This window comes from Pseudophryne corroboree, chromosome 12 (assembly GCF_028390025.1).
Source record: "Pseudophryne corroboree isolate aPseCor3 chromosome 12, aPseCor3.hap2, whole genome shotgun sequence".
Lineage (NCBI taxonomy): Eukaryota > Metazoa > Chordata > Amphibia > Anura > Myobatrachidae > Pseudophryne > Pseudophryne corroboree.
The window spans coordinates 12,470,004-12,493,982 of NC_086455.1; the positions used below are offsets into that span (position 1 = coordinate 12,470,004).

At 48.8% G+C, this 23,979-nt stretch overlaps 1 protein-coding gene across 3 annotated transcripts in view; it reads left to right on the forward strand.

The window, feature by feature from the left end:
* Positions 1-5,702: 5,702 nt before the first annotated feature.
* The window catches only part of CFAP45 (cilia and flagella associated protein 45), a 43,397-nt gene continuing 25,120 nt past the window's right edge, over positions 5,703-23,979 (forward strand). Inside the window, exons 1-2 of one of the 3 annotated variants that reach the window (XM_063947008.1) lie at positions 5,703-5,732; positions 10,245-10,319. In XM_063947008.1, coding sequence (XP_063803078.1) covers positions 5,718-5,732; positions 10,245-10,319 — 90 coding nt within the window. In that variant the 5' untranslated portion in view covers positions 5,703-5,717. Of the gene's footprint in view, positions 5,733-6,492; positions 6,511-10,244; positions 10,320-22,935; positions 22,972-23,979 lie in introns of those variants that run through there. The other 2 variants (XM_063947009.1, XM_063947010.1) reach the window with 2 other exon arrangements.

Below are 23,979 nucleotides of genomic sequence, written 5' to 3' on the forward strand. Positions count from 1 at the left end.
TGTCCGTGTTCTCATTGGATGTGTGCACGAAGGTAGGCACAAAATAAAAAAAAAAAACTTTGAGTGAACTGTTTTCATGCTTGTAATAAACCTTTCGGATCAATAAGTTAAACAATTAAAGAGCGTGCAATAGGCTGATAAGACTTTATAGTTATAGAGTACACAATGGGGGTAATTCTGAATTGATCGCAGAAGGATTTTTGTTAGCAGTTGGGCAAAACCATGTGCAGTGCAGGTGGGGCAGATGTAACATGTGCAGAAAGAGTTAGATTTGGGTGGGTTATTTTGTTTCTGTGCAGGGTAAATACTGGCTGCTTTATTTTTACACTGCAATTTAGATTGCAGATTGAACACACCCCACCCAAATCTAATTCTCTCTGCACATGTTACATCTGCCTCCCCTGCAGTGCACATGGTTTTGCCCAACTGCTAACAAAACTCCTGCTGCGATCAACTTGGAATTACCCCCAATGTCATTTGACTACCATGGCAACCACAGTCACATGGCACATGAAGCAGTAAGCAGAGAAACTTTGGATTGCCTCTCTGAGCTCTGTACTGTAAAATCCTGCCCCCTCCTTTTTCCTCTTCTGCTATCACAATGAGACTTGAGCCGATCTGTGACTGGCAGACATAGTTTGCAAACTCCCCCCCCCCCCCCCCCCCCCCCCAGAGAGATTTTGAAAGAGATGATCATTCGCAAGACAGCTTAGAAAAATCAGATGCACTTACTATTTTTCAAGGTCAAATATAACCCAAAAACCTGTTACGTGGGATTTCAGCTTCAACAAAACAAATGAAATGCCAAAAAAACACCTTACAAGATTCAAACCGGGAAATAAACCTAAAACACTAAGGGGCATATTTATTGACATTATTTTTACTAACAACATGTAAAAAAGGGGGTTTAGTAGCCCCAGGCATCTTTGTGTTATTCCCTGAAGGAAAAACTGCACATATTCCTTACAAAGACATTTTGTGATAAATCTGTACAATATTAAATATACCTGTATATCCCAATATTAGACAACGCTACTGTCTTTGTAAACTAGTTCCACTGAGCAATAACAGACCTCCACGCCAGCGACGCTGGTTATGTATAATAATAATAAACACTTATGGGAAGATACAGGGGTGTATTAAGAACCAGGGGACCTGTGTGCAGAGGGCCCCGGCCCACCAAGAAGTGCCCCCCCCCCCCCCTTCCCCAGTACCAGATTAAATGGGCCTCATGCGTGATGCGCTGGCAGCCTATGCTTCTGGCGAATGCGCAGAAGAGATCCAGCGTCTTTGCTCGCTCCTGTACGGTGCCATCTGTCTGAATATATCACTGACAAGTAGGCGCCACACGAGAAGCATAGGGAGCCGGGGCACCACACGGGAGGCACAGTGGTCAGTCCTGAATGCAGGGTGTGCAGTGCGGAGTCCCCTTGGACCTAGGTGCACTGCACACCCTGCACAGATACACCACTGGGAAGATTCTGTCAATAATAGATTTACTATGCAACTTATTTTTTTTTTTTTGTACAATTATTTGGGGATATTTTTTGGTGCCTATAGTTAGTGTCAGAACAGTCAGATATGTCATATACAGTCCAGTCACTATATCTATCTATCTATCTATCTATCTATATCTATATCTATATATATATATATATATATATATATATATATTCTCTATTAATGGCTTCAATCACAGTGTATATTAGTGGCACAGATAAATAACTAGAGAGAGATTAGCAGAGTCTGTGTGTCTGTATAATTTGCTGGAATAACTCCTGTTACCGGAAACAGGAGTTCTACCTGACATCAGCAGACGGAAGATTTGGCTGTGGCTGCTGGGAATTCCCCTCACAGGTACACTAAATGTCCTGCCGCCTCCAAGCGTCACGTCTGAGAACTCATTCTAAACCGATTTGTTTCATAAATCTGCACCATTTATCCTGCTAGATCAATGAGAGTAATTTAGACCTGATCGCAGCAGCAAATTTGTTAGCTAATGGGCAAATCCATGTGCACTGCAGGTGAGGCAGATGTAACATGTGCAGAGAGAGTTAGCGTTGGGTGGGTTGTATTGTTTCTGTGCAGGGTAAATACTGGCTGCTTTATTTTTACACTGCAATTTAGATTTCAGTTTGCACACACCCCACCCAAATCGAACTCTGCACATGTTATATCTGCCCCACCTGCACTGCACATGGGGGGTAATTCTAAGTTGATCGCAGCAGGAATTTTTTTAGCAGTTGGGCAAAACCGTGTGCACTGCAGGGGGGGCAGATATAACATTTGCAGAGAGAGTTAGATTTGGGTGGGTTATTTTGTTTCTGTGCAGGGTAAATACTGGCTGCTTTACTTTTACACTGCAATTTAGATTGCAGATTTAACTCACCGCACCCAAATCTATCTCTCTCTGCACATGTTATATCTGCCCCCCCTGCAGTGCACATGGTTTTGCCCAACTGCTAACAAATTTGCTGCTGCGATCAACTTGGAATTACCCCCATGGTTTTGTCCATTAGCTAACAAATTTGCTGCTGCAATCAACTCTGAATTAGGCCCCATGCTCGGCCAGAAAAGAGACTGTCACTAGGGACCGCTCGGTAATGGAAAGTGGATGGACACCATTAGGGAATGTTTTTTATTACTGACTGTCATTAAACTTGCTGGCATCCCCACATGCCCTTTGTGCTGATCCCATGACTCATCTCCCGTGATCATTCAGAGCCAATCATGAGCCGCATACCAAGTATGTCACGTGAGTGGTACCTCCGCCGATATCACCATTGCGCCACCGGACTCCTTGGTAAACTGCCAGAATCCTCTATGACGATCCTCGTCCTCAGAATGGGGCTGATATAGGGGTGCACGCAATGTCGATTGTGGCCACAGTGGAGCGATGTTTTGCTAATGCTAATGCGCATGCTGTAATGCGTAAGCGCGGTGATGGATTAGCTGTGGCGCATGCACAAAGGATTTATTTGCAAAGTGAGTGACATGAAGTCAGCGTTTGGGGGAAGGTAATGGGGGGGGGGGCTAGGAAAATACAGTCATGACGGAACTGTTTTCTGTATGTGAGCAGCTGATCTGAGAGGCCATTTGTGGGTGTGCCTATGCAGAAGACGGCGTCTGAGCATAATTCCGCAAGCCAGCTGCATATGATATTGTAGCTGCACATAACACTGCCTACACCTCCAATCACAATCCTAATATCTTATATCGTGCCACCGGCAGCTCAGTAAAAGCCTAAGGGAGGATGCATTGTATGAGTAATATCCGCAGCACACCGCTTACGTCAGGAGTCTGGGGGGAGTTTAGGCCGGGACCCCACTGAACCTGACTGGTCAGACACGTTTACTCGCTAAAAACCTGTGGTACTTTGGGGGGAAAAGGGAAACATTACAAGTAAAAGATACCCACACGTGATTTATACCTGCCTGCCCACAGATCACAGTATGGTTGTGACACAGCGGATAACAAGTCAGCCAGGATGGACGGTGAATTCCGCTGGACAATGACCGCATCTGATCAGATATGTCGCCTGGGTCTGACTGCTCTAAATGTGTCCTGATCTGGCCGGAGTGCCTCATGAGGCCCAGCGGTCAGTGAGAGAGGCCGGATCGCACAGGTGGTCTGCGTACAAATACGATGTTTGGGGGTCTTGCTGTATCACAGCCCGTCAACCACATTTTGGGGACAGCTTCCGGCACCGTTCTTCAAAATGGCCCCCATTTTAAAGGCGTTATGGGTCCAGGACGCAGACTGTGGCATTCCAGATGCTGTGGAACTACACAACCCACCATGTCCTGACACCTTTTTGCTTTTAGGGCATGGTAGAACTGTGGCAGGGATTGCTGAGATGTGTAGTTCCACAGGCGGCCTACGCTTGGTTTAGCACAGGGCAGCACAAACCTCTGCGGGACCTGACAGTCATTTGCAGAATCATGCAAAATGCAATCACACATAGAGAACAAGTATATACTAAATGCAGAATATTTGCCTTCTGTATATGTGTTTTTTAATGAGTGCTGGACGAGGCTCTGACCATTAGGATTGAACATTAACCATCGATGATCAGCAACCATCGATGGTCTGATAACAATGGTAACTACTTTTACCATTGATGGGAGGGCACTGACGGAGTGACAGAGCTCCAAGGCTAACGCCACATTTGCAAGTTCCAGCATGCCCTGGCAGCCCTAAAAAGTGGGATAATACTGCTTGCTGGGGTCTGTAGTGCACCAACAAAGGACAATATTCTTAATACTATCAACTATTATCTCCTTACCCAAACTCCCAGGGGTACGGAGAGGAGCCCCAGTGCTATTGGCACTATGGTTAGTTGCAGCCTGGAGGGGCCCCACTGCCCTGGGGAAACCAGCCCTGATGCCAGCTGCCCTAGAGCTGGAGCAATGATGGGGGGGGGGGGGGCGCATCACTGCAGGCTTCCCCTTATGGCTCTATCAGCGCTGGCTGGGCAGAGAAAAATTGTGGACAACCAATCAATGCTCTTTGTATTCTCAGTCTTTTAACTACCAGCCTAGGCTTAAAGACTGGTTCCGGTATGAATGGTCAACAATGTTAAGTTCGTTAGTCAATAGGTTGACCACTATTGGTCGACATGGACAAATGGTTGACACGTGAAATGGTCGACATGGATTTTTGAACTGTTTTTGGTGTATTTTTTTCCCGTAACATGACCAGGAACCCCAATTAGTGTAGCGTGTGTCAACCATCTTCATGTGTCGACCATTTGTCAACGCCGACCATGCCAGTGTCGACCAATAGTGGTCGACCTAATGAGTGTCGACCTTAACATTGTCGACCATCTGAACGGATACCTTAAAGACTTAGGGCTGATTATAAATGTGGGTGTGATGTGATGGGGTCGGGTGTGGCTCATTAGATCGACAGTGTCTAGGTCGACAATGTTTAGGTCGACCACTATAGGGCGACAGTCACTAGGTCGACATGTGCTAGGTCGACAGGTCAAAAGGTCGACATGAGTTTTTCATGTTTTTTGGGTGTCGTTTTCTTCGTACAGTGACGAGAACCCCAATTAGTGCACCTTGTCCCCTCTCCTGGCTCTCTTCGCTCGCCATTCTTCGGGCAAGGTTACTATTCCCAATCGTAGTACGCGTGGATCGTTAAGTATGAAAAAGTTCTAAAAAAAAAAGGAAAAACTCATGTTGACATTTTGACCTCTCGACCTAGAACATGTTGACCTAGAAACCCTGTCAACCTTCAAACCCTGTCGACCTATACATTGTCGACCTAGACACTGGCGATCTTCAGACCGGATCCTGATGGGGCCACACGCCATCTTTTTTTCCACATTTGTTGCAACTTTTTACTTTTTTAAAACAAAAGCATGCACATATCCAAAGGGTCTGTGCAGTGCTTCCTACAAACGCAGCTACCTGAGGCAGGACATTTATTTTGGTGGGTTTGTTGGCGCTTTTTCAGCAGTTTCCTCCACTGGCGCACCTAGATGGGGTTTCTGGTTGCCTTCCCCAGGCTGGACTATTAACAATGCTCAAAACAGAACTATCTAAGTATAGTCTTGTTTCCCTGCACAGATGGGGGCAGATAAGAGCAGCACACACATGCTCCATCTGGATTGCTCATTCATCACTTGACAGCCCCACTCAATCGATTGCAGCACTTCTTGGGTGTGCAGTAAATCCTCCTGGGGACACTGGCTGCAGTTCAGGGGACAGATGGGTTCATGCGAGGTAATGTTGAACACCCCTCATACCTGCCGGCTCTCCTGGAATGTACGGGAGACCCCAAATAGCAGGTGGATGCAATTTACAGATGAGGCCTGAATCAGCAACACACAGACTGAGAACTCCTAGCCATACAGCGTATGTATATTGTTACCCATCTAATAATTCTGTTCTAAGGGTTGACATGATAATTATTGGCAGATCCTATAGGTGCGGATATAGGTGCCAGCGTGGGGTGATGGAGGTCAGTCCACAGTCCACATGATAGGTTACTTCAGTTTGATAACCAGGCAGAACAGGTTGCAGGATAACACAGGGATGATGCTGGTATATACATATGTATACTTAGGCTTACCATACTGTCCCCTTAAACTGGGTCATTCATTACTTACACAGGTTCTGTGGCTGCTGACTTCCAGCCTGCATGTCACCTGGTTGTAATCAGCCCCAGAACCTGTGTAATCTATGAGTGTCCCAGTTTAAAGGGACAGTATGGTAAGGGTTGATGCTAAATTCAAGTCGGCTAAGACCTTTTCCATCAGGGGGAGGAGCCATGACAAGGGGGAGGAGCTACGCCAGTGGGATAGTTCCTCTACTATCCACGCCACCAACTATTACCTCTAGTAATCAGGTGGCGAGTGAAGCGAGCCACCGAGCTCGAAGCGTGGCGAGCGTACTTTTCGGGTACCTGTTCGGCCGTAGCTCCTCCCCCTGGTGACGTGTCTCCTCCCCTAGGTACGTCAGAAGGTCCCTTCTCCCACTCCGATATAGAAGCAACCGTATGGTAAGCCTATGTATAGAGTACTATGCAGGTGGTGTGCGGACACATGGGGGCACACACCTGTACATACACAGAGCAGTGGTGGCAGTGGTGTATACACCCATGTGTGTAGTGGGGGTGGCACAGTGTGATACGCAGGGTCTTTCCTCTGTAACCCCGTATCACTGGGGAGACTCTCGGATGGATTTAGGGGTCATGGCACCCCTACATACAATGTAACGACTGCCCCCTCTTCCTAACTATTATTATTATACGTATCTTTCCTCTATGGCACAGGTTCTCAAACTCTGTCCTCAGGACCCCACACAGTGCATGTTTTGCAAGTCTCCTCACAGAATCACAAGTGAGATAATTAACTCCACCTGTGGACCTTTTAAAATGGGTCAGTGAGTAATTAATACACCTGAGCACCTGCTGGGTTACCTGCAAAACATGCACTGTGTGGGGTCCTGAGGACCGAGTTTGAGAACCACTGCTCTATGGGATAGGCACCACCGAGGGGGGGCGGAGGGGGAAGGTTAGGGTTAGGCTATGGGATTCTGACCGCCGATAATGTCAAAAACTGCGCCAGAGCTATTCCCACTCGTGTGTGTCCACGACACCCATAGAGTGGGAATAGATCCTGTGGCGAGCGCAGCAAGCCCACAAGGTAATGCCTAGCGCCCGCCCCGCTGACGGCATTCCGGTGTCGGTATTATGACCACCAGGACCCCGGCTGTCAGGATTCCATAGCCAACCCTAACAGTGTACTGTGAGTATAAGATTGGGGTGAGGTGTTTGGGTATTAGGTGCTGAGGCCTAGGTACATGGTGATCAGAGTCGGATTATTACATGGGCAGTTGTCCCGGGGCCCCAATATACGGCTATTAGAACCGGAGCACAGCATGTAGCTATGTCTCCGTTCCCCTCCTCTCTGGCGGCACAGCTGGAGATCTCCTCACTGCACACAGTCTTGCGGGACAGTGACTATAATCCTGCGTCACACACTGTCACACACACACTGTCACAGAGCCGCCTGCAGCCCATGCAAAGGTTGAAGGATTTGGAGCGGAGTCTGCACTGAGCGCGCTCTCCAGGTTGCCTGATCCCTGCTGCTCCGTCACTGGTCAAGGTGGGTACATGTGCATGTGTGTGTCTTGTGTGTATCCCACTGGTTGTGTCTATGTTCCCTTCGTGATCAGGACCTGGAAGTGACGTAACGAGAGGGCAGGAGAGAACTTCCGCCCATAAAGCACCTAAATGTTTTCTCCGTTCGTTTGTGGTTAATTTATTTTTCTATGCACCATTGGACGCTCGCCACGCTCCAGTGTCTCGCTCCGCTTGCTATTCCAAATTGTGACATGGACCCAGGGGCTTATGGGAAAGGTCCTCTCCACGAAGGGAAACTGTAGCCTATATGATCACAGAGGCATGCATAGTAGTAGTGGAAGTGTGTGTGTGAGGTGGGGGGGGGGGGGGGGGGGGGTAGGGTGCAATTTTTGGGGGGTGATTTCCACAACTTAGTTGCACCTTTACCCTCGCAAGCCTTAATCCGGCACTGATGGTGATAATTATATTAAAGTGAATAAAATGTCACCCACCCTGCTAACAGTCATGTATAGCAGGTAGGTGATAGGTAGGCTTACCGTGATCCGGTCTTTAGGTCGACATGGTTTCTAGATTGACAGGGACTCTATGTTGTTGACATGTTATAGGTTGACATGACAAAAGGTCGACATGAGTTTAAAAAAAAACTTTTTTTTTTTTTTTTTACTTTTTCATACTTAACGATCCACGTGGACTACAATTGGAAACGGTAACCTGTGCCGAGCGCAACGGTAGCAGAGCGAGGCACCTTGCCTGAAGCATGGCGAGCGGACACGGTGCACTAATTGGGGTTCCCGGTCACTGTACAGAGAAAACGACAACAAAAAAAGTAAAAAAAACTTATGTCGACCTAGTACATGTCGACCTAGTCACTGTCGACCTATAAACCATGTTGACTACCTACTGTCGACCAATAGGGGTCGACCTAGACACTGTCGACCTAAGTCTAATCTACCTAACATACCACACCCAGCTTACCATACTATCCCTTAACACTGCGACACTCATGGATTACACAGGTTCTGGGGCTGGATTATTTCACCTGGTTTTAATCAGCCACAGAACCTCAGTGTCCCAGTGTAAAGGGATAGCATGGTAAGCCTAACGATAGGGTAGGTCGGGATGCAGTCAATTTACCTACAATCAAAATCCTGACGTCAAAATACCGACGGACAAAATACCGACATTTAAAATACCGGCAAGGTCAACATACCAACATTTAAAATGACGACAGGTCAAAAAGTCGACATGAGTTTTTCATGATTTTTACATTGAAACCGACTTGTTCATACTTTACCATCCCAGTGGACCTGGAGGGGGAATATAATAGTGTTCCGAGCGCAGCGAGCCATGCGAGGAGACGCGGTACACTTATACGTGTCCATGTCGACATACACACACAAAAAACAATGAAAAACGCTTGTCGACTTTTATTTTACCTGTCGACATTTTAAATGTCAGTATGTTGACCTCGTTGGTATTTTGACCTTGTCCGGATAGCACATGGCACACTGCACATCCTTGTATAGCAGAAGTGATCTAGTCATTGTATGGCTGGGGAGGTGTGGTTTCCATGCATTGTGGGTGTGGCCGTGTCTGCTGATCTGGGCGGGGTGTACTATATTGGTAGAAAGCATCTGGCTGGCGGGTAGGGCCGTATAACTTCAGCTTTTAGCATGGGGAACACATACCTCCCAACATGACCCTCTCCAGGAGGGACAGAATGCTCTGCTCCTGGACTTCCCTCTTAATTTAGGATTGCCATCACCTGTGGTGAAACACCTTTCTTATCCATTAACCCACAGGTTCTCAAACTTGGTCCTCAGGACCCCACACGGTTCATGTTTTGCAGGTCACCTGTAGATTTTTGAAATGTGACAGTTGGTGATACACAGTGCAGCTGCTAGGTGACATGGAAAACGTGAACCGTGTGGGGTCCTGAGGACCGAGTTTGAGAACCACTGCATTAACCTGTTCAACACAGGTGCCGGCAATCATACATTAAGAGAAAAATCCAGAAGCAGAGCATTGTGTCCCTCCTGGAGAGAGTCATGTTGGGAGGTATGGGAACAGCAGTCCTTTGCTAGCAGGATGGGTCCTGGCCCTGGCGTCCGCTGTGGCAGGCAGCCATGTAATCACTTGTCCTGTGGTGCCATGGAACACTTAAAACTCAAACGGGTACATTTACTAAAGTGTGAGTTTCTTTAGAAGTGGAGATGTTGCCCATAGCAACCAATTAGATCTGTTATCTTCAAACTGGTGCTAGATGAATGATAAGTAGAATGTACTTGGTTGCTATGGGCAGTATCTCCACTTCTAAAAAAAACTCTCACTTTAGTAAATTTACCCCAAAATGTGACCGACAGGCATTTTATCTGACCCTGCTGATATCCGGGACATACACTGTGAGATCTCACAGTACATGTCACATGATATCGCGCTCAAAGTTATTACCTTTTTAACTCACAAAAACTTTTGTAACTTTTATAGATGCCTCATTCATAAACCTGCCCTTGTATCACCAAAGCACATGGGCACACTAAGGCCCTATGTACTAATGTGCATAACGCCAGTCCTTACTTCAGAGCACATGTAATATTTAATTATCTATTATATTATGCCCTAAGCTGTTCCATCTGTGTCATTCGCAGTGGGAGCCGGGGCATGTGCAGCGATGGGACAGCCGGACAGTCCACCCTGAGGAGGACCACTGCTCCTGGAAGGGGGTAAGTGATACTGCAGTGAGGGGGCAGGATGGGAAGAAGAGGGGGCGGAGTGACGGTTCATATAACACAGCTCTTCTCAAAAATGGAGCGGGGCTAATACGTGTTGTCAGGGGAGGTACAAAGTGTCCGGCCAGCCAGTGAGGCAGAACTACCACCAGTGCGTTGCACTGGGGCCCGCCTCTGTCCAGGGGCCCAAAGCATGTTTTGAGTCAAACGGACTCATTACATGCCGCTGTGCGCTGCTGGCAACCGCTGCCCGCAGCACACAGCTGCCCGGAGAGGAGAGGAGCAGCGGTACGGGGGAAGGAGGAGGAGGGAGGTGGAGGAGGGAGCCGCAGCAGCGCTTTGTTACTGGTTGAGGCGCTATAGGCTTCCGAGAACAGCCTATAGTGAAGCAGAGGGGCAGCAGCGCCTCCACCAATAGCACAGCGCTGCTGCGGCTCCCTCCACCACCTCCCTCCTCCTCCTCCCTCCTCCTCCTTCTCTCCTGCCCGGGAATCGTGAGTGACCAGAAGCTGCACCGAGGAGCCTGAGCCAGCGGAGAGGGTAAGTATATAATTCCTTTCTGTCTGTCTGTCTGTCTTTCTTGGGACTGTCTGCCGCAATGTGTAAAAAGGGGGAATCTGCTTGCCGCAATGTGTAAAAAGGGGGAATCTGCCTGCCGTAATGTGTAAAAAGGGGGAATCTGCCTGCCGCAATGTGTAAAAAAGGGGAATCTGCTTGCCGCAATGTGTAAAAAGGGGGAATCTGCCTGCCGTAATGTGTAAAAAGGGGGAATCTGCCTGCCGTAATGTGTAAAAAGGGGAAATCTGTCTGCTGCAATGTGTAAAAAGGGGAAATCTGTCTGCCGCAATGTGTAAAAAGGGGGAATCTGCCTGACGCAATGTGTAAAAAGGGGAAATCTGTCTGCTGCAATGTGTAAAAAGGGGAAATCTGTCTGCCGCAATGTGTAAAAAGGGGGAATCTGTCTGCCGCAATGTGTAAAAAGGGGGAATCTGCCTGCCGCAATGTGTAAAAAGGGGAAATCTGTCTGCCGCAATGTGTAAAAAGGGGGAATCTGCCTGACGCAATGTGTAAAAAGGGGAAATCTGTCTGCTGCAATGTGTAAAAAGGGGAAATCTGTCTGCTGCAATGTGTAAAAAGGGGAAATCTGTCTGCCGCAATGTGTAAAAAGGGGGAATCTGCCTGACGCAATGTGTAAAAAGGGGAAATCTGTCTGCTGCAATGTGTAAAAAGGGGAAATCTGTCTGCTGCAATGTGTAAAAAGGAGGAATCTGCCTGACGCAATGTGTAAAAAGGGGAAATCTGTCTGCTGCAATGTGTAAAAAGGGGAAATCTGTCTGCCGCAATGTGTAAAAAGGGGAAATCTGCCTGACGCAATGTGTAAAAAGGGGGAATCTGCCTGATGCAATGTGTAAAAAGGGGAAATCTGTCTGCTGCAATGTGTAAAAAGGGGAAATCTGTCTGCCGCAATGTGTAAAAAGGGGGAATCTGTCTGCCGTAATGTGTAAAAAGTGTACGCTGTCTGCCGTTATGTGTAAAAGTGTATGGTGTCTGCCGCTATGTGTAACAAGGGCACGCTGTCTGCCGCTATGTGTAACAAGGGGACGCTGTATGCCGTTATGTGTAAAAAGTGCACGCTGTCTGCCGTAATGTGTAAAAAGAGGAATCTGTCCGCCGTAAGGTGTAAAAGGGTCTCTACCTGGTGTAGTGGCGCTACTGTGCGGCGTAATTTGAATAATGGAGACTACTGTGCACCGTTTTATGAATTGGTATTATTTTGTGGCCACACCCCTTCCCCACGAAGCTACGCCACTATGTATTTTTGCGCGCGCCTACGGCGCGCACTGCCCCTGTTTTGCATGCAGGGGTGGGGCTCCGATGCCGTTTCTTGCACACAGTGCTAAAATGTCTAGTTACGGCACTGTTGCCAGGTATCCATTTCGATGGCCCTGAGCAGGTCCCCCTCACCAGATCCTCTCCAGGGGTGAGGGGGTGGACTTGGATGGGATGGGGGGGGGGGAGGGCAAAGCATTTTGTCGCACCTGGGCCCACTGTTCGCTAGTTCCGCCACTGCAGTGAGGGGTATACACCCTCACACTGATATTCACAATTGTGCATGACCACGCCTCCCACACACTTGGCCACGCCTCCTAATACAGAAACACGCCCTGCATGTAGTCCGCTGCCTCCTCAACATCATCCCGAGCAAGAGCGGAGACTGACTACTCCCATGTTTTGGTTTGAGTAGGCCCAGTGTATCTAACCAGCAGCGTTATAGTATAGCGTCAGCCCCAGAGTACATAAGGACTTTATCCCAGCATCTGGCAAACACATTAGTTCACTTTAAAAAGGCAAATGACAGCAAACCCTGTACATCTACATGGAATCACAGTGGGAAATACTGTCCTGAAGGCGATCATTGTATTTTATATCACAGTGCGATGTGACGTGCTCAGACATATCCCTAACAAAAGGAATTCATGCAGCGACGCGGACTCTCCGGCGCTCTGTGTATAACAAGTATCTCTTGGCAGATTTCCCCTCTCCAGAGTAAATAATCACCCCTCGGCCCGGCGTGTTTTCTTTTATAACTGAATAAAGATGGCTGTTATCCTGGCTGTTACTGAGAAACCCAATTCTGAGAAGTGATGTGCTCTCCTTCACCCCGCAGACTGCTGACGAATAACGTGCCCTGTAATCTCTGTGCTGATGGATACTGTATGATATACTACTGCATAGTAGGGGTGGGTAACCTGCGGCTTTCCAGCGGTTGTACAACTACAAGTCCCATCATGCACTGCAGAACCGTGCTCCAACTTATTATGCCAGAAATGTGCCCACACTCATTATACCAGCTTTGAACCCTCATGCCAGGCCTGTACCATCATTAAATGTAGTAATCATGTGCCTCCATTGAATATACAAGACTTCAAAATCTTGTGTCTTCTCCTTTACAGTAAAGACATTTCAATGACCATAGTTGTTAATTTTGGAAAATAGTTTGGTCAATTGGGACAGCCACTTGTTAGTGATGGTTCATTGGCTACTGATAAGGTGTGAATGCTAAGCTTTCTTCCAAGCCTATCAATGCCAAGGTCGTCCAAAACTTTCAACCAGGTAACGAGGACAGTAAGGTGTTTTCTACCAATAAGCACTTTTCTAAAACTCGAAGGCTGTTCAACAGCTCCACCAGATGTCTACCATATCACCCATCCGGCAGCTCCACCCGATGTCTACCATATCACCCATCCGGCAGCTCCACCCGATGTCTACCATATCACCCATCCGGCAGCTCCACCCGATGTCTACCATATCACCCATCCGGCAGCTCCACCCGATGTCTACCATATCACCCATCCGGCAGCTCCACCAGATGTCTACCATATCACCCATCCGGCAGCTCCACCAGATGTCTACCATATCACCCATCCGGCAGCTCCACCCGATGTCTACCATATCACCCATCCGGCAGCTCCACTTGATGTCTACCATATCACCCATCCGGCAGCTCCACCCGATGTCTACCATATCACCCATCCGGCAGCTCCACCCGATGTCTACCATATCACCCATCCGGCAGCTCCACCCGATGTCTACCATATCACCCATCCGGCAGCTCCACCCGATGTCTACCATATCACCCATCCGGCAGCTCCACTTGATGTCTACCATATCACCCATCCGGCAGCTCCACTTGATGTCTACCATATCACCCATCCGGCAGCTCCACCCGATGTCTACCATATCACCCATCCGGCAGCTCCACCCGATGTCTACCATATCACCCATCCGGCAGCTCCACCCGATGTCTACCATATCACCCATCCGGCAGCTCCACCCGATGTCTACCATATCACCCATCCGGCATCTCCGCCAGATGTCTACCATATCACCCATCCGGCAGCTCCACCCGATGTCTACCATATCACCCATCCGGCAGCTCCACCCGATGTCTACCATATCACCCATCCGGCAGCTCCGCCCGATGTCTACCATATCACCCATCCGGCAGCTCTGCCGGATGTCTACCATATCACCGATCCGGCAGCTCTGCCGGATGTCTACCATATCACCGATCCGGCAGCTCTGCCGGATGTCTACCATATCACCGATCCGGCAGCTCTGCCGGATGTCTACCATATCACCGATCCGGCAGCTCTGCCGGATGTCTACCATATCACCGATCTGGCAGCTCTGCCGGATGTCTACCATATAACTGATCTGGCAGCTCTGCTGGATGTCTACCACATCACTGATCTGGCAGATCTGCTGGATGTCTACCACATCACTGATCTGGCAGATCTGCCAGATGTCTACCACATCACCAATCTGGCCACCGGATGTCTTCCATATCACCAATCCAGTAGCTCCTCCAGATGTCTAACATATCACTGATCCGGCCACTAGATGTCTTCCATATCACCAATCCGGCAGCTGCACCGGATATCTAAAATATCACTGATCCAGTTAAAACTTAAACACAAGGTGGATACACCTGTATAACATCTATGGAGACTTCTAGGTGGTAAGCACCTTCTCAGGACTGTCCTCTATGAGGTTTCTTTGGAGGTGGTAGTCTTGGAATTGGCCTGGAAAATATTATTCCCAGTAATGTCAGATAAACAAGAACCTACATTGTGTTCTGAGGGTTCCATAAACATTACAAGACACTGAACACAGACGTGGAGGTCATGAGTTCAAGTCCCACCATGACCCTAACTGTATGTATATTCTCCCCGTACTTGGGTGGGTTTCCTCCCGCAATCCAGAAATGTTCTGGTAGGTTAATTGGCTCCCAACAAAAAGAACCCTAGTCTGTAAGTGTGTGCGTGTACATGTGGTAGGGAGTATAGATTGTAAGCTCCACTGGCGCAGGGACTGATGTGAATGAGTAAATACTCTCTGTAAAGCGCTGCAGGATATATGTGTGCGCTATATAAATAACTGATAAAGCAGGCTACAGAGAGATGACATGGTGGCTTTACCTCTGGTGTTAGTCAAAAAGTGGAACCCGTTTCCAGGAAAGAGGATGGTCTGCCAGCTATGCCATTAATAGTGTCAAGGTTGCGTAACAAACCAGCTCTACAGTTGGCATAGCCCTGAATTGCAGCAGCCACACAGCACATTGGCACTTTCCACTGGTCCCAGATCCTTGGGAAACGCAGATCCCGTCTCTAGGTGAAACTATTGCCTCCCAGTAGCTGAGGGAACTCGGGATTATGCTAGACATTGGCCGGAGTGGTTTACAGGGTGATTTCTGGTTATACTCCTGCTTGCTTTACTCACATTGGCCCCCATTTATCAAGCGTTGGGAGAGTGATAAATAGCACAGTGATAAAGTTCCAACCAACCAGCTCCTAACTACCATGTTACAGGCTGGAAAATTACAGTTAGGAGCTGATTGCTTGGTACTTATTGCTGTGCAATTTACCACTCTCCAAGGCTTGATAAATCTGGTCCGTAATGTAATATACCTACCCCTATATTCTCACGTGTCATTATATAGCAGAAAATGGGAAAAATACGGAACATAGGAGCCCACCGCTGGCAGGGACTAGAGGCAGTGACCAAACCGTGGCGATCCAAAAAAGTCCTGCGTGTGTGCGGAGGGCAGCACAGCGTTACTGTGTGAGCGACGGAACGTTTATGGCAATTAGTAAAACAAATGAAGGCTGTTGGTGGTCAGCCGTGGAAAATTCCTGTCGAAATCAGGATATTTAGAATTATTTTGCCATAGAAACAAAAGCAATGAAGATTAATGCATGGGGCGGTGAGTGATGGAGTGAGCTGCCAGGGTTTGGGGCTCAGCACTTGGCTGTTTGGACAGATGTTATCAGCTGGGGGCAGACACGCCGCAGCTGGAGGTTCAGGGGGGAGCGAGACCCGCGTTAACTACATCTCTGCCAGTGTCGCACAGCACACTCTCACCCTGGGGCTCTTGTCTTAGCCGATATGTCACCCAAAGCAAAGGCGCCTTACCTGCGAGGGTCATGTGAGGACGGATAGAGAGAAGGACAGGGGACACTACTGCTCTGGACCTGTGGCTGACGCTCTAAGAAAAGAATCGGAAGGCTTGCAGCGGAATATTATTATAGTTGAATATGATAAACTTCATTACAGAAGTACTACGGTAAAGATATAAAAATTATACGAAGTGGTCTTTAATTGATTATCGACAATTTAAAACTACTATCAGATCTCCTGATTGGTTCCTGCCCAAGACTCTGTAGGCCACAATCGATTTGAGGGTTTCAGAAGTCCAGGCCGAACATCACACTGTGTCTCCTCTACAGCCTGACCACATTCAGGGGATACCTAATATTTGTGGGTATAAATAAGGGAAAATGGGTGTTTTGGGGGGATATTCTGCAAATATTTATTGATAAATAGCCCCCTACGTCTACTTTTTCCCTCAATTTAACACAACGTGAACACTAGAGACATTTTTTAGGCGATAGCCTCTTTTGAACTGTTTAATAACACGGTCCCAGTAGGCCTCAATGGTGACAGCGGCCTACTGACAAACATGTATCTTACTAATTACTACTAGGTCATGCATCCAAGCAATTGGATGTTGTGAGGATTTCTGCACTTCAGTAGGGCTGGTCGGAGATCTCTGTGCACAGAGAGAGGGTTAATGGGAAAGAGAAGACAGTTAATGGCAACTGTACTGAATGATGAAGCGGACTAGCTAGCACCATTAAAGGAACTAGGTGAGATATTTACATTAGCAAACTGCAGTGGGGAAACAGTAGTGTGTTAGCGTCTATTTATTAAGTGCTATTTAAAAATAAAAGCTGTAAATATAAAGTGAAGAAAAAAAAGCACAATTAACACATATATACGCTATACAAAGAAAGCACAATAAGGTATCATATCACCAAATAAGAAAATAGCTCTGTAGACAAAACGTTCAGTTTGTGTGGTTAAAGACCGCAGGATTTATAGAGAATGGGAAAATGTCCATCTTGAAAGTAAGGAGACAAAAGATGACACGCGCAAATGGACTTTTAGAGCTGAACAAAGTGTGTTTTGTGGGAGCTAAGGGGGAGGTGTACCAAATCTAAGCGAGGGAATTACCCATAGCAACCAATCCATTTCTGCCTCTCATTTTATAGAATGTACTAGATAAATTACAGCTATAATTTGTTCGGTTGCTATGGGCAACTTCCCTTGCCCATGTGAGAATTCTGATACCTCTTCCCCAGCCTAAGTGCTTAGATAAAGCGTCTCCAGAGCCCCCATATGGGACTGATCAGGTCAGAGTCTGAATTGCTGCCCCTTCCACTCAGACTACCCTCGAGATAATCCGACTGCTATGTGTCCAAGGTGTCTGTGTTCCATGAGGAAGGTTCTGGAGCCCAGTGTGTTACCGCAGCTGTGCTTGAGAGGCAGAGGTGACCGATGGAATGGCACGCTAACCATTTGTGCAGATGTATGAAGCCTTGGAGAGTGATAACGCGGAGAGAGATAAAGTACCAGCCAATCGGCTCCTGGCATTTTTAAAACTCATCCTGTAACATGGCAGTCAGGAGCTGATTGGCTGCTACTTTATCTCTCTCCACTCTATCACTCTCAAAGGCTTAGTACATATCCCCCCCCTGGAGATGTAAACAAAACTACCTCACTTATTTTGAGTTGGGTATGATATGCCGGCGGTTGGGATGCCGGCAGTCAGAAGCTCGACCGCGGCGTCCAGATGGTGAGAATCCAGACAGAAGCTAGGTAAATATACTTACCCTCCCCCAATGCCCCCCTAACCCTCCCTTTCTGCAGTCTAAACCTAATCTCTCCCCCCCCCCCCCCCCCCCCCCGCAGCCCAACCCTAACACCCTTGTAAACCTAAACCTCCCCGGGGTTGTCTACACCTAACCCCCCGTCCCCCCGCAGCCTAACTGTAACCCCCCCATCTTTCCCGCAGCCTAACCCTAACCCCCCTCCCCACAGCCTAACCCTAACCCCCCCACAGCCTAACCCTAACCCCCCCGCAGCCTAACCGTAACCCCCCACACCTTCCCTCAGCCTAACACTAACCCCCCTCCCTGCAGCCTAAACCTAACCCTCCCCCCGCAACCTAACCCTACCCCCCACACCTTCCTGCAGCCTAACCCTAACCCCCCTCCCCGCAGCCTAACCCTAACCCTTCCCCCGCAACCTAACCCTAACCCTTCACCCCGCAGCCTATCCTTAACCCCCCCTCCCATGCAGTCTAACCCTAAACCCCCCCCCTTCTCCACAGTCTAAACTTAACTCTCCCCCCACAGCCTAACCCCCCCTTTCTCGCATCCTAAATCTAACCCTTCCTGGGGGTGTCTAAACCTAACCCCCCTCTCCCCGCAGCCTAACCCTAATCCTCCCTTTCCCGGAGCATAACCCTATCCCCCCCCCCCCCCCCCCTCCTGCAGCCTTACCCTAACCGCCCCATCCCGCAGCCTAATCCTAATCCTCCCCGCAGGTGCCTAAACCTCCCCCTACATTCTTACACTAGCCCTCCATATACCGGAGCCTAACTCTAATCCTCCCCCCGCAGCCTAAACCTAACCTCCTCCTCCCGCGACTTTCCTGTCCACAGCCCCGGCAAACCCTTGTTCGGGATCCTGGCGCTAGGATTGTGATCCTTGTTGGGGCGTCGGGATTCTGAGAAGTGTTGGGATCCTGGCGTTGGTATTTCGTTGACCGCCTGGATACTGACCGGATCCCCTTATTTCCGTCCATGTGAGATGGTCTGGGGCCTGTTATGAGGACATCAGCTGGTACCTGTTCACCGCTGCACTATCATGGGACACTGCTGACGTTCCCTGAGGGACATAAGGCCTGAGAATCTGGGCGAGAATATGGGTGTATCTGCTGATTTAAGTTGATTTTTGGCAATTAATATACTCAAGACTTTGATTTCTGTAATTCCTCCTAATTGTTGCATTACCTGTGTGCGTCTGTAGAATGAAGGCCATAGACTGGTCATGTGACTAACGAGGTACAATATCTCCTCAGGATTTCTGTCACAGTGCTAGCTCCAGTGGACAAAGATGGACAATTAAAGGACAAGCCAACATGACAACCTAAATATCATTATGTGCATTTTTATATCATTCTTGTTACCTACTTGAAACACTGCCCCCCTGGGAGATCCTCGGGGGAAGGTAACAGTGCGAGGCGTGGTGCCAAGAATCGCATCATTGTGGCCACATCCACTCTCTGCAATGCCACATTTTTGGGGGGCATCGGGCAGCTGGGGCAGAGACCATTAGAGAAGTGAAAATGTTTTTGTATTTTATTTGTTGGCCTACATGAGAGAACTGCGTTATATTTTTTCTCTGTACAGCGCTGCAGAAATTTGTGGTGTCTTATAAGTAAAACCTAATAATAATAAGTAACACGCGGCTAATTATACCGATATATAAAAACGCTAAAGATAACACAGTGGCCTATTTATTAGTCTTCTTTCCCGTTAAAATCATGTGTAAAGTGATAAGTAGCGCCCCAAGTCTCACATGTAGTGTACGCGGTAATGTCTGTGAGAGACGTAGGAACCAGACACACTGGGTGCACCAAGTGCTGTTATGTAACTTCCATACTCGGTGTTCTGGCGCCTCCTACTGGACACTTCTGCTGATGTAGATGATCTTTTCCTACTTACTATGGGGCATATTTATCACGGGTGTGGTTCATTGGGTCGACCACTATTGACTAGGTTTTTTTTAACCCACATGGACATTAGCCCCGCCCCAACTACCTGCTATTTTGTTTTTTTTTTATTGATTAGCGTCCCGGCCAGCACCTGTCAGCAGTGGCCATCGAGTGGTGCCATCTTAAGGGATGCAGTGTTTGCGATGTACAGCGCACTTTTATCGTATATGGTAATAAGATGCGCCTTGCGTTCGTAGTATATATTATCGCTAGCATTATAAATATTTATTAGAAATTAAATTGACTCTAACAGATGGCTGATTCCGAGATGGTCATTTCGAGTTAAACCATCAACGGTTAAACATATATGGTTTAAGTGCCATCGATGGATATAACCAATGGCAGCCCACCAATGGCCATCCCTAGTACTGTGGATCATGACCAAATCTGGGGGGGGGGGGGGGGGGGCATGGCCACTCCCCTAAAAGAAAAAGAGAATAAATAATATGCAGCACAGGGGGACATTTCAGGGCCGTCTTATTAGCATGTGTAGGCACTGGGCAAAGCAATGCACTGGGGCCACTAACCACCCATTCACGGGAACCAATGAAAAAATAACATGCCTGTCCTGTGGTCCTGCGATGTCTCTACACATGCTTTTATGCAGTGAATGGCTGTCAGCACTCTGATTGGTGGATGGCTGGAGCTATCCACCAATCAGCATGATTCCAGCCCATTCACTGTCTGACTGCAGCCTGGGAAGCAGGAAGAGAATGCTGCCTGGCAACTCTGTGTGACCTCCACCCAGCCTGCTCAAAGGCCCCTAGAATTGTGGGGCCCTGAGCAGCTGCCCAGAGTGCCTATAAGTTAAGATGGCCTTGGGACATTTGTCCCCTTTAGCAACACTACAGAGGAGGCAGTAGCGGATCTTGCCACGGGCTAGCAGGACTTTTGCCCGGGGCGCCGCCTTCCGGAGGGCGCTGGCGCCATCCGGAGGGCGCCGCACCATGGCAAGATCCGCCACTGCTGTGCCCTCCGCTGCCCGCTGTGTCCCCCGTCTATGCCTCCTGTGAAGGGAACTAGACGCGTAGCGTCTAGTTTCCCTTCGTGGAGAGTACCTTTGCTGAGTGGTGCGCGATGACGTGATCGCGCACCGCACAGCAAAGGTCCTCGCCACGAAGGGAACTAGACGCTACGCGTCTAGTTTCCCTTCATGGAGAGGACCTTTTGCTGTGCGGTGCGCGATCACGTCATCGCGCACCGCTCAGCATTCAAGCGGCGCTACTAATGTACAGGGGGTGTAACTGACCACGCCCCCTGTATTAAGCCACGCCCGTTTCCTGCCCGGGGCGCAGAGCGGGCTTGAACCGGCCCTGAGAGGAGGGCAAAGTCCCCCTACACAGCTGACCCGGGCACGGCTCCCCCCCCCCCCCCCCCTCCCCAGCCAACAATCTCGGGACACAGGCCACAGTAGCTAGAATCCGCGCCCCACCCCCTCCCCCCACCGGTGCATGGTGACAGGGGTATAGGATAACTCCATATAGAGAGAGTTATCCTATACCGACGCCGGGATCCCGAAGTAGGAGGCAATGCCGGCATCGAGATACCGACGCTGCACAGTATGCCGGCGCACATTACCGACAGCCAGCATCCCGATTGTCCAGACAGCTGGGACGCACTGCCGTCCTGCTGCGGGGGGTGGTGAGGGGGTGTTGGAGGTTAGGTTTAGGCAAAAGAAGGGGGGTTCGTGTTAGGCTACAGGGCTGGAAAGGTTAGGGCTAGGGACCGGGGAGGGACGGTTAGGTTTAGGCAGCGGGGAAGGCATGTTTAAGGTTAGGTGACACCGGAGAGGGATAGGGTAGGGGGCAGAGGAGGGTTAGGGGGCTTACTGGGGGGCTGTCGGGATTCTGTTGGACGGATGCCGTTGTCGGTATTCTATCCGCCGATATCCCGTTCATCTGCATATCATACTGATCCCCCTATCGGGGCCAAGCTTGTTGAATCCGGCAGCACAGGAATAAAGGAGATATTGGAGATATCTGCTACAATCCCTTCATAGTACATTTGGGAGATCCTTCATATTTATATTATATGTTTTGGGGGAATATCCTGCAAATATGTAATAAATAGGCATTTTGTATGTGACCGTTATTATTAATAACCGTTATATAGTGCACATATCAGTCCGCGCTCCAGTGGAGCTCAGAATCTATTAGGTCCATGGGGGTCATTCCGAGTTGATCGCAGCGCTGCAAAAAGTTGCTAGCGAGCGATCAGTCGCTGCCTATGGGGGAGTGTATTTTCGCTTTGCAAGTGTGCGAACGCTTGTGCAGCCGAGCGGTACAAAAACGTTTTGTGCCGTTTCTGAGTAGCTTAGAACTTACTCAGCCGCAGTGATCACTTCAGTCTTTTGGTCCAGGAATTGACGTCAGACACCCGCCCTGCAAACGCTTGGACACGCCTGTGTTTTCCAACCACTCCCAGAAAACGGTCAGTTGACACCCATAAACGCCCTCTTTCTGTCAATCTCCTTGCGATCGGCTGTGTGAATGGATTCTTTGTTAAATACTTCGCCCAGCAATGATCCGCTTTGTACCCGTACGACGCGCATGCTCATTGCGGTGCATACGCATGCGCAGTTTTGCCGAGTTTTGACCTGATCACAGCGCTGCAAAAATTTCTAGCGAGCGATCAACTCGGAATGACCCCCAATGTACTAAGCCTTGGAGAGAGATAAAGTACCAGCCAACAAACATGTTCTTTAGGCACCGGGGGCCTGATTCCGCTGTGGTCGGAGGAACTACCGCTGCTGCTTACATGGAAGCACTAGTATGGTAATGCAGCTGGAGGGGTCTGGTATAAGTATCCGCCTCCTGCATGCATTAGTTATCCCTGCTGTGTCCTACTGAACATCGGCACCTTGCGGCATGCGCTGCAGAACCAATGGGACCTGAGCCACACCCAGTGCGCACTATTGCACATCCGTGTTCTGCTGATCCACATGCACAAGGGCAGTGCTGAGGTGAGGGTTAGCTACTGGGGCCATGACCCAGAATGCACTGTACTCCAGAACTTGGTAAATTCAGCCAAAGAGGGCTGCTTCTGTGAGCAAAACCGGGATATCCGGTATCTGCTGCAGTCTCCCGTACATACATTTGGGGGATACTTAGTATTTGCGGGTACCCCCTGAAACCACTTGTTGAATCTTTTTAGTCAGGATACCAACCCATCCTATCCTGTTTCCCCTGGATGTATCTACAGTGAGAGCGCAGCAGATATTTATCACTTAAAACGGAATGGGGGGAGTGAGTGCTGGTGGGGGCGGTGGGGTCAGGGGTTACAGAGTTCAAATCGATGGAAATGAATGCACAGACTATTTTGTATACTGATTTTTACTTATTAGTAAATGTGTGTTTAGCCCCAGAAACACAACATTGATGTAGATTGTTTTGAAATGGATTATAATCCGTCTTTAGTCCTTTCACCCCTGAGGGCCAGTGTATGTATTTGTGTTATGTACACAGGGCTGTGTGTAGCAGCTGCTGTATAGGATACAATAAATAAATAAAAATGTCCCTTGTTATACAACCATTGTATTATTATTTGTGGCTGTGTGTGATGTAAAGACGCCTGTCAGGATGGAATTGGTCTGACAGAACCAGCTAATTGTAATTCTCTCTCTCTAGTGAATGATGGCGCTGTGACAGTAGTGTCAGACATTACACCCTGGGCCCCCAAAGCCTGAATACAGCTGTGTATGTAGCGCTGTATTATCACACACTGACTCCCATTCCCACAGGGTAGATGCTAGAATCAAGTGGGCTAAGGGACCTTTTCCGTAAGGGGGAGGAGTTACGGCGCAAGGGGGAGGAGCTAGGCCAGCGGGATAGTTCCTCTACTATCCACGCCACCAACTATTACCTTTAGTAATTAGGTGGTGAGCGAAGCGGAGCGGAGCGGAGCGAGCCACCGTGCCCGAAGCGTGGCGAGCGAAGCGAGCCCGCGAGGGTACTTTTCGGGTACCCTGTTC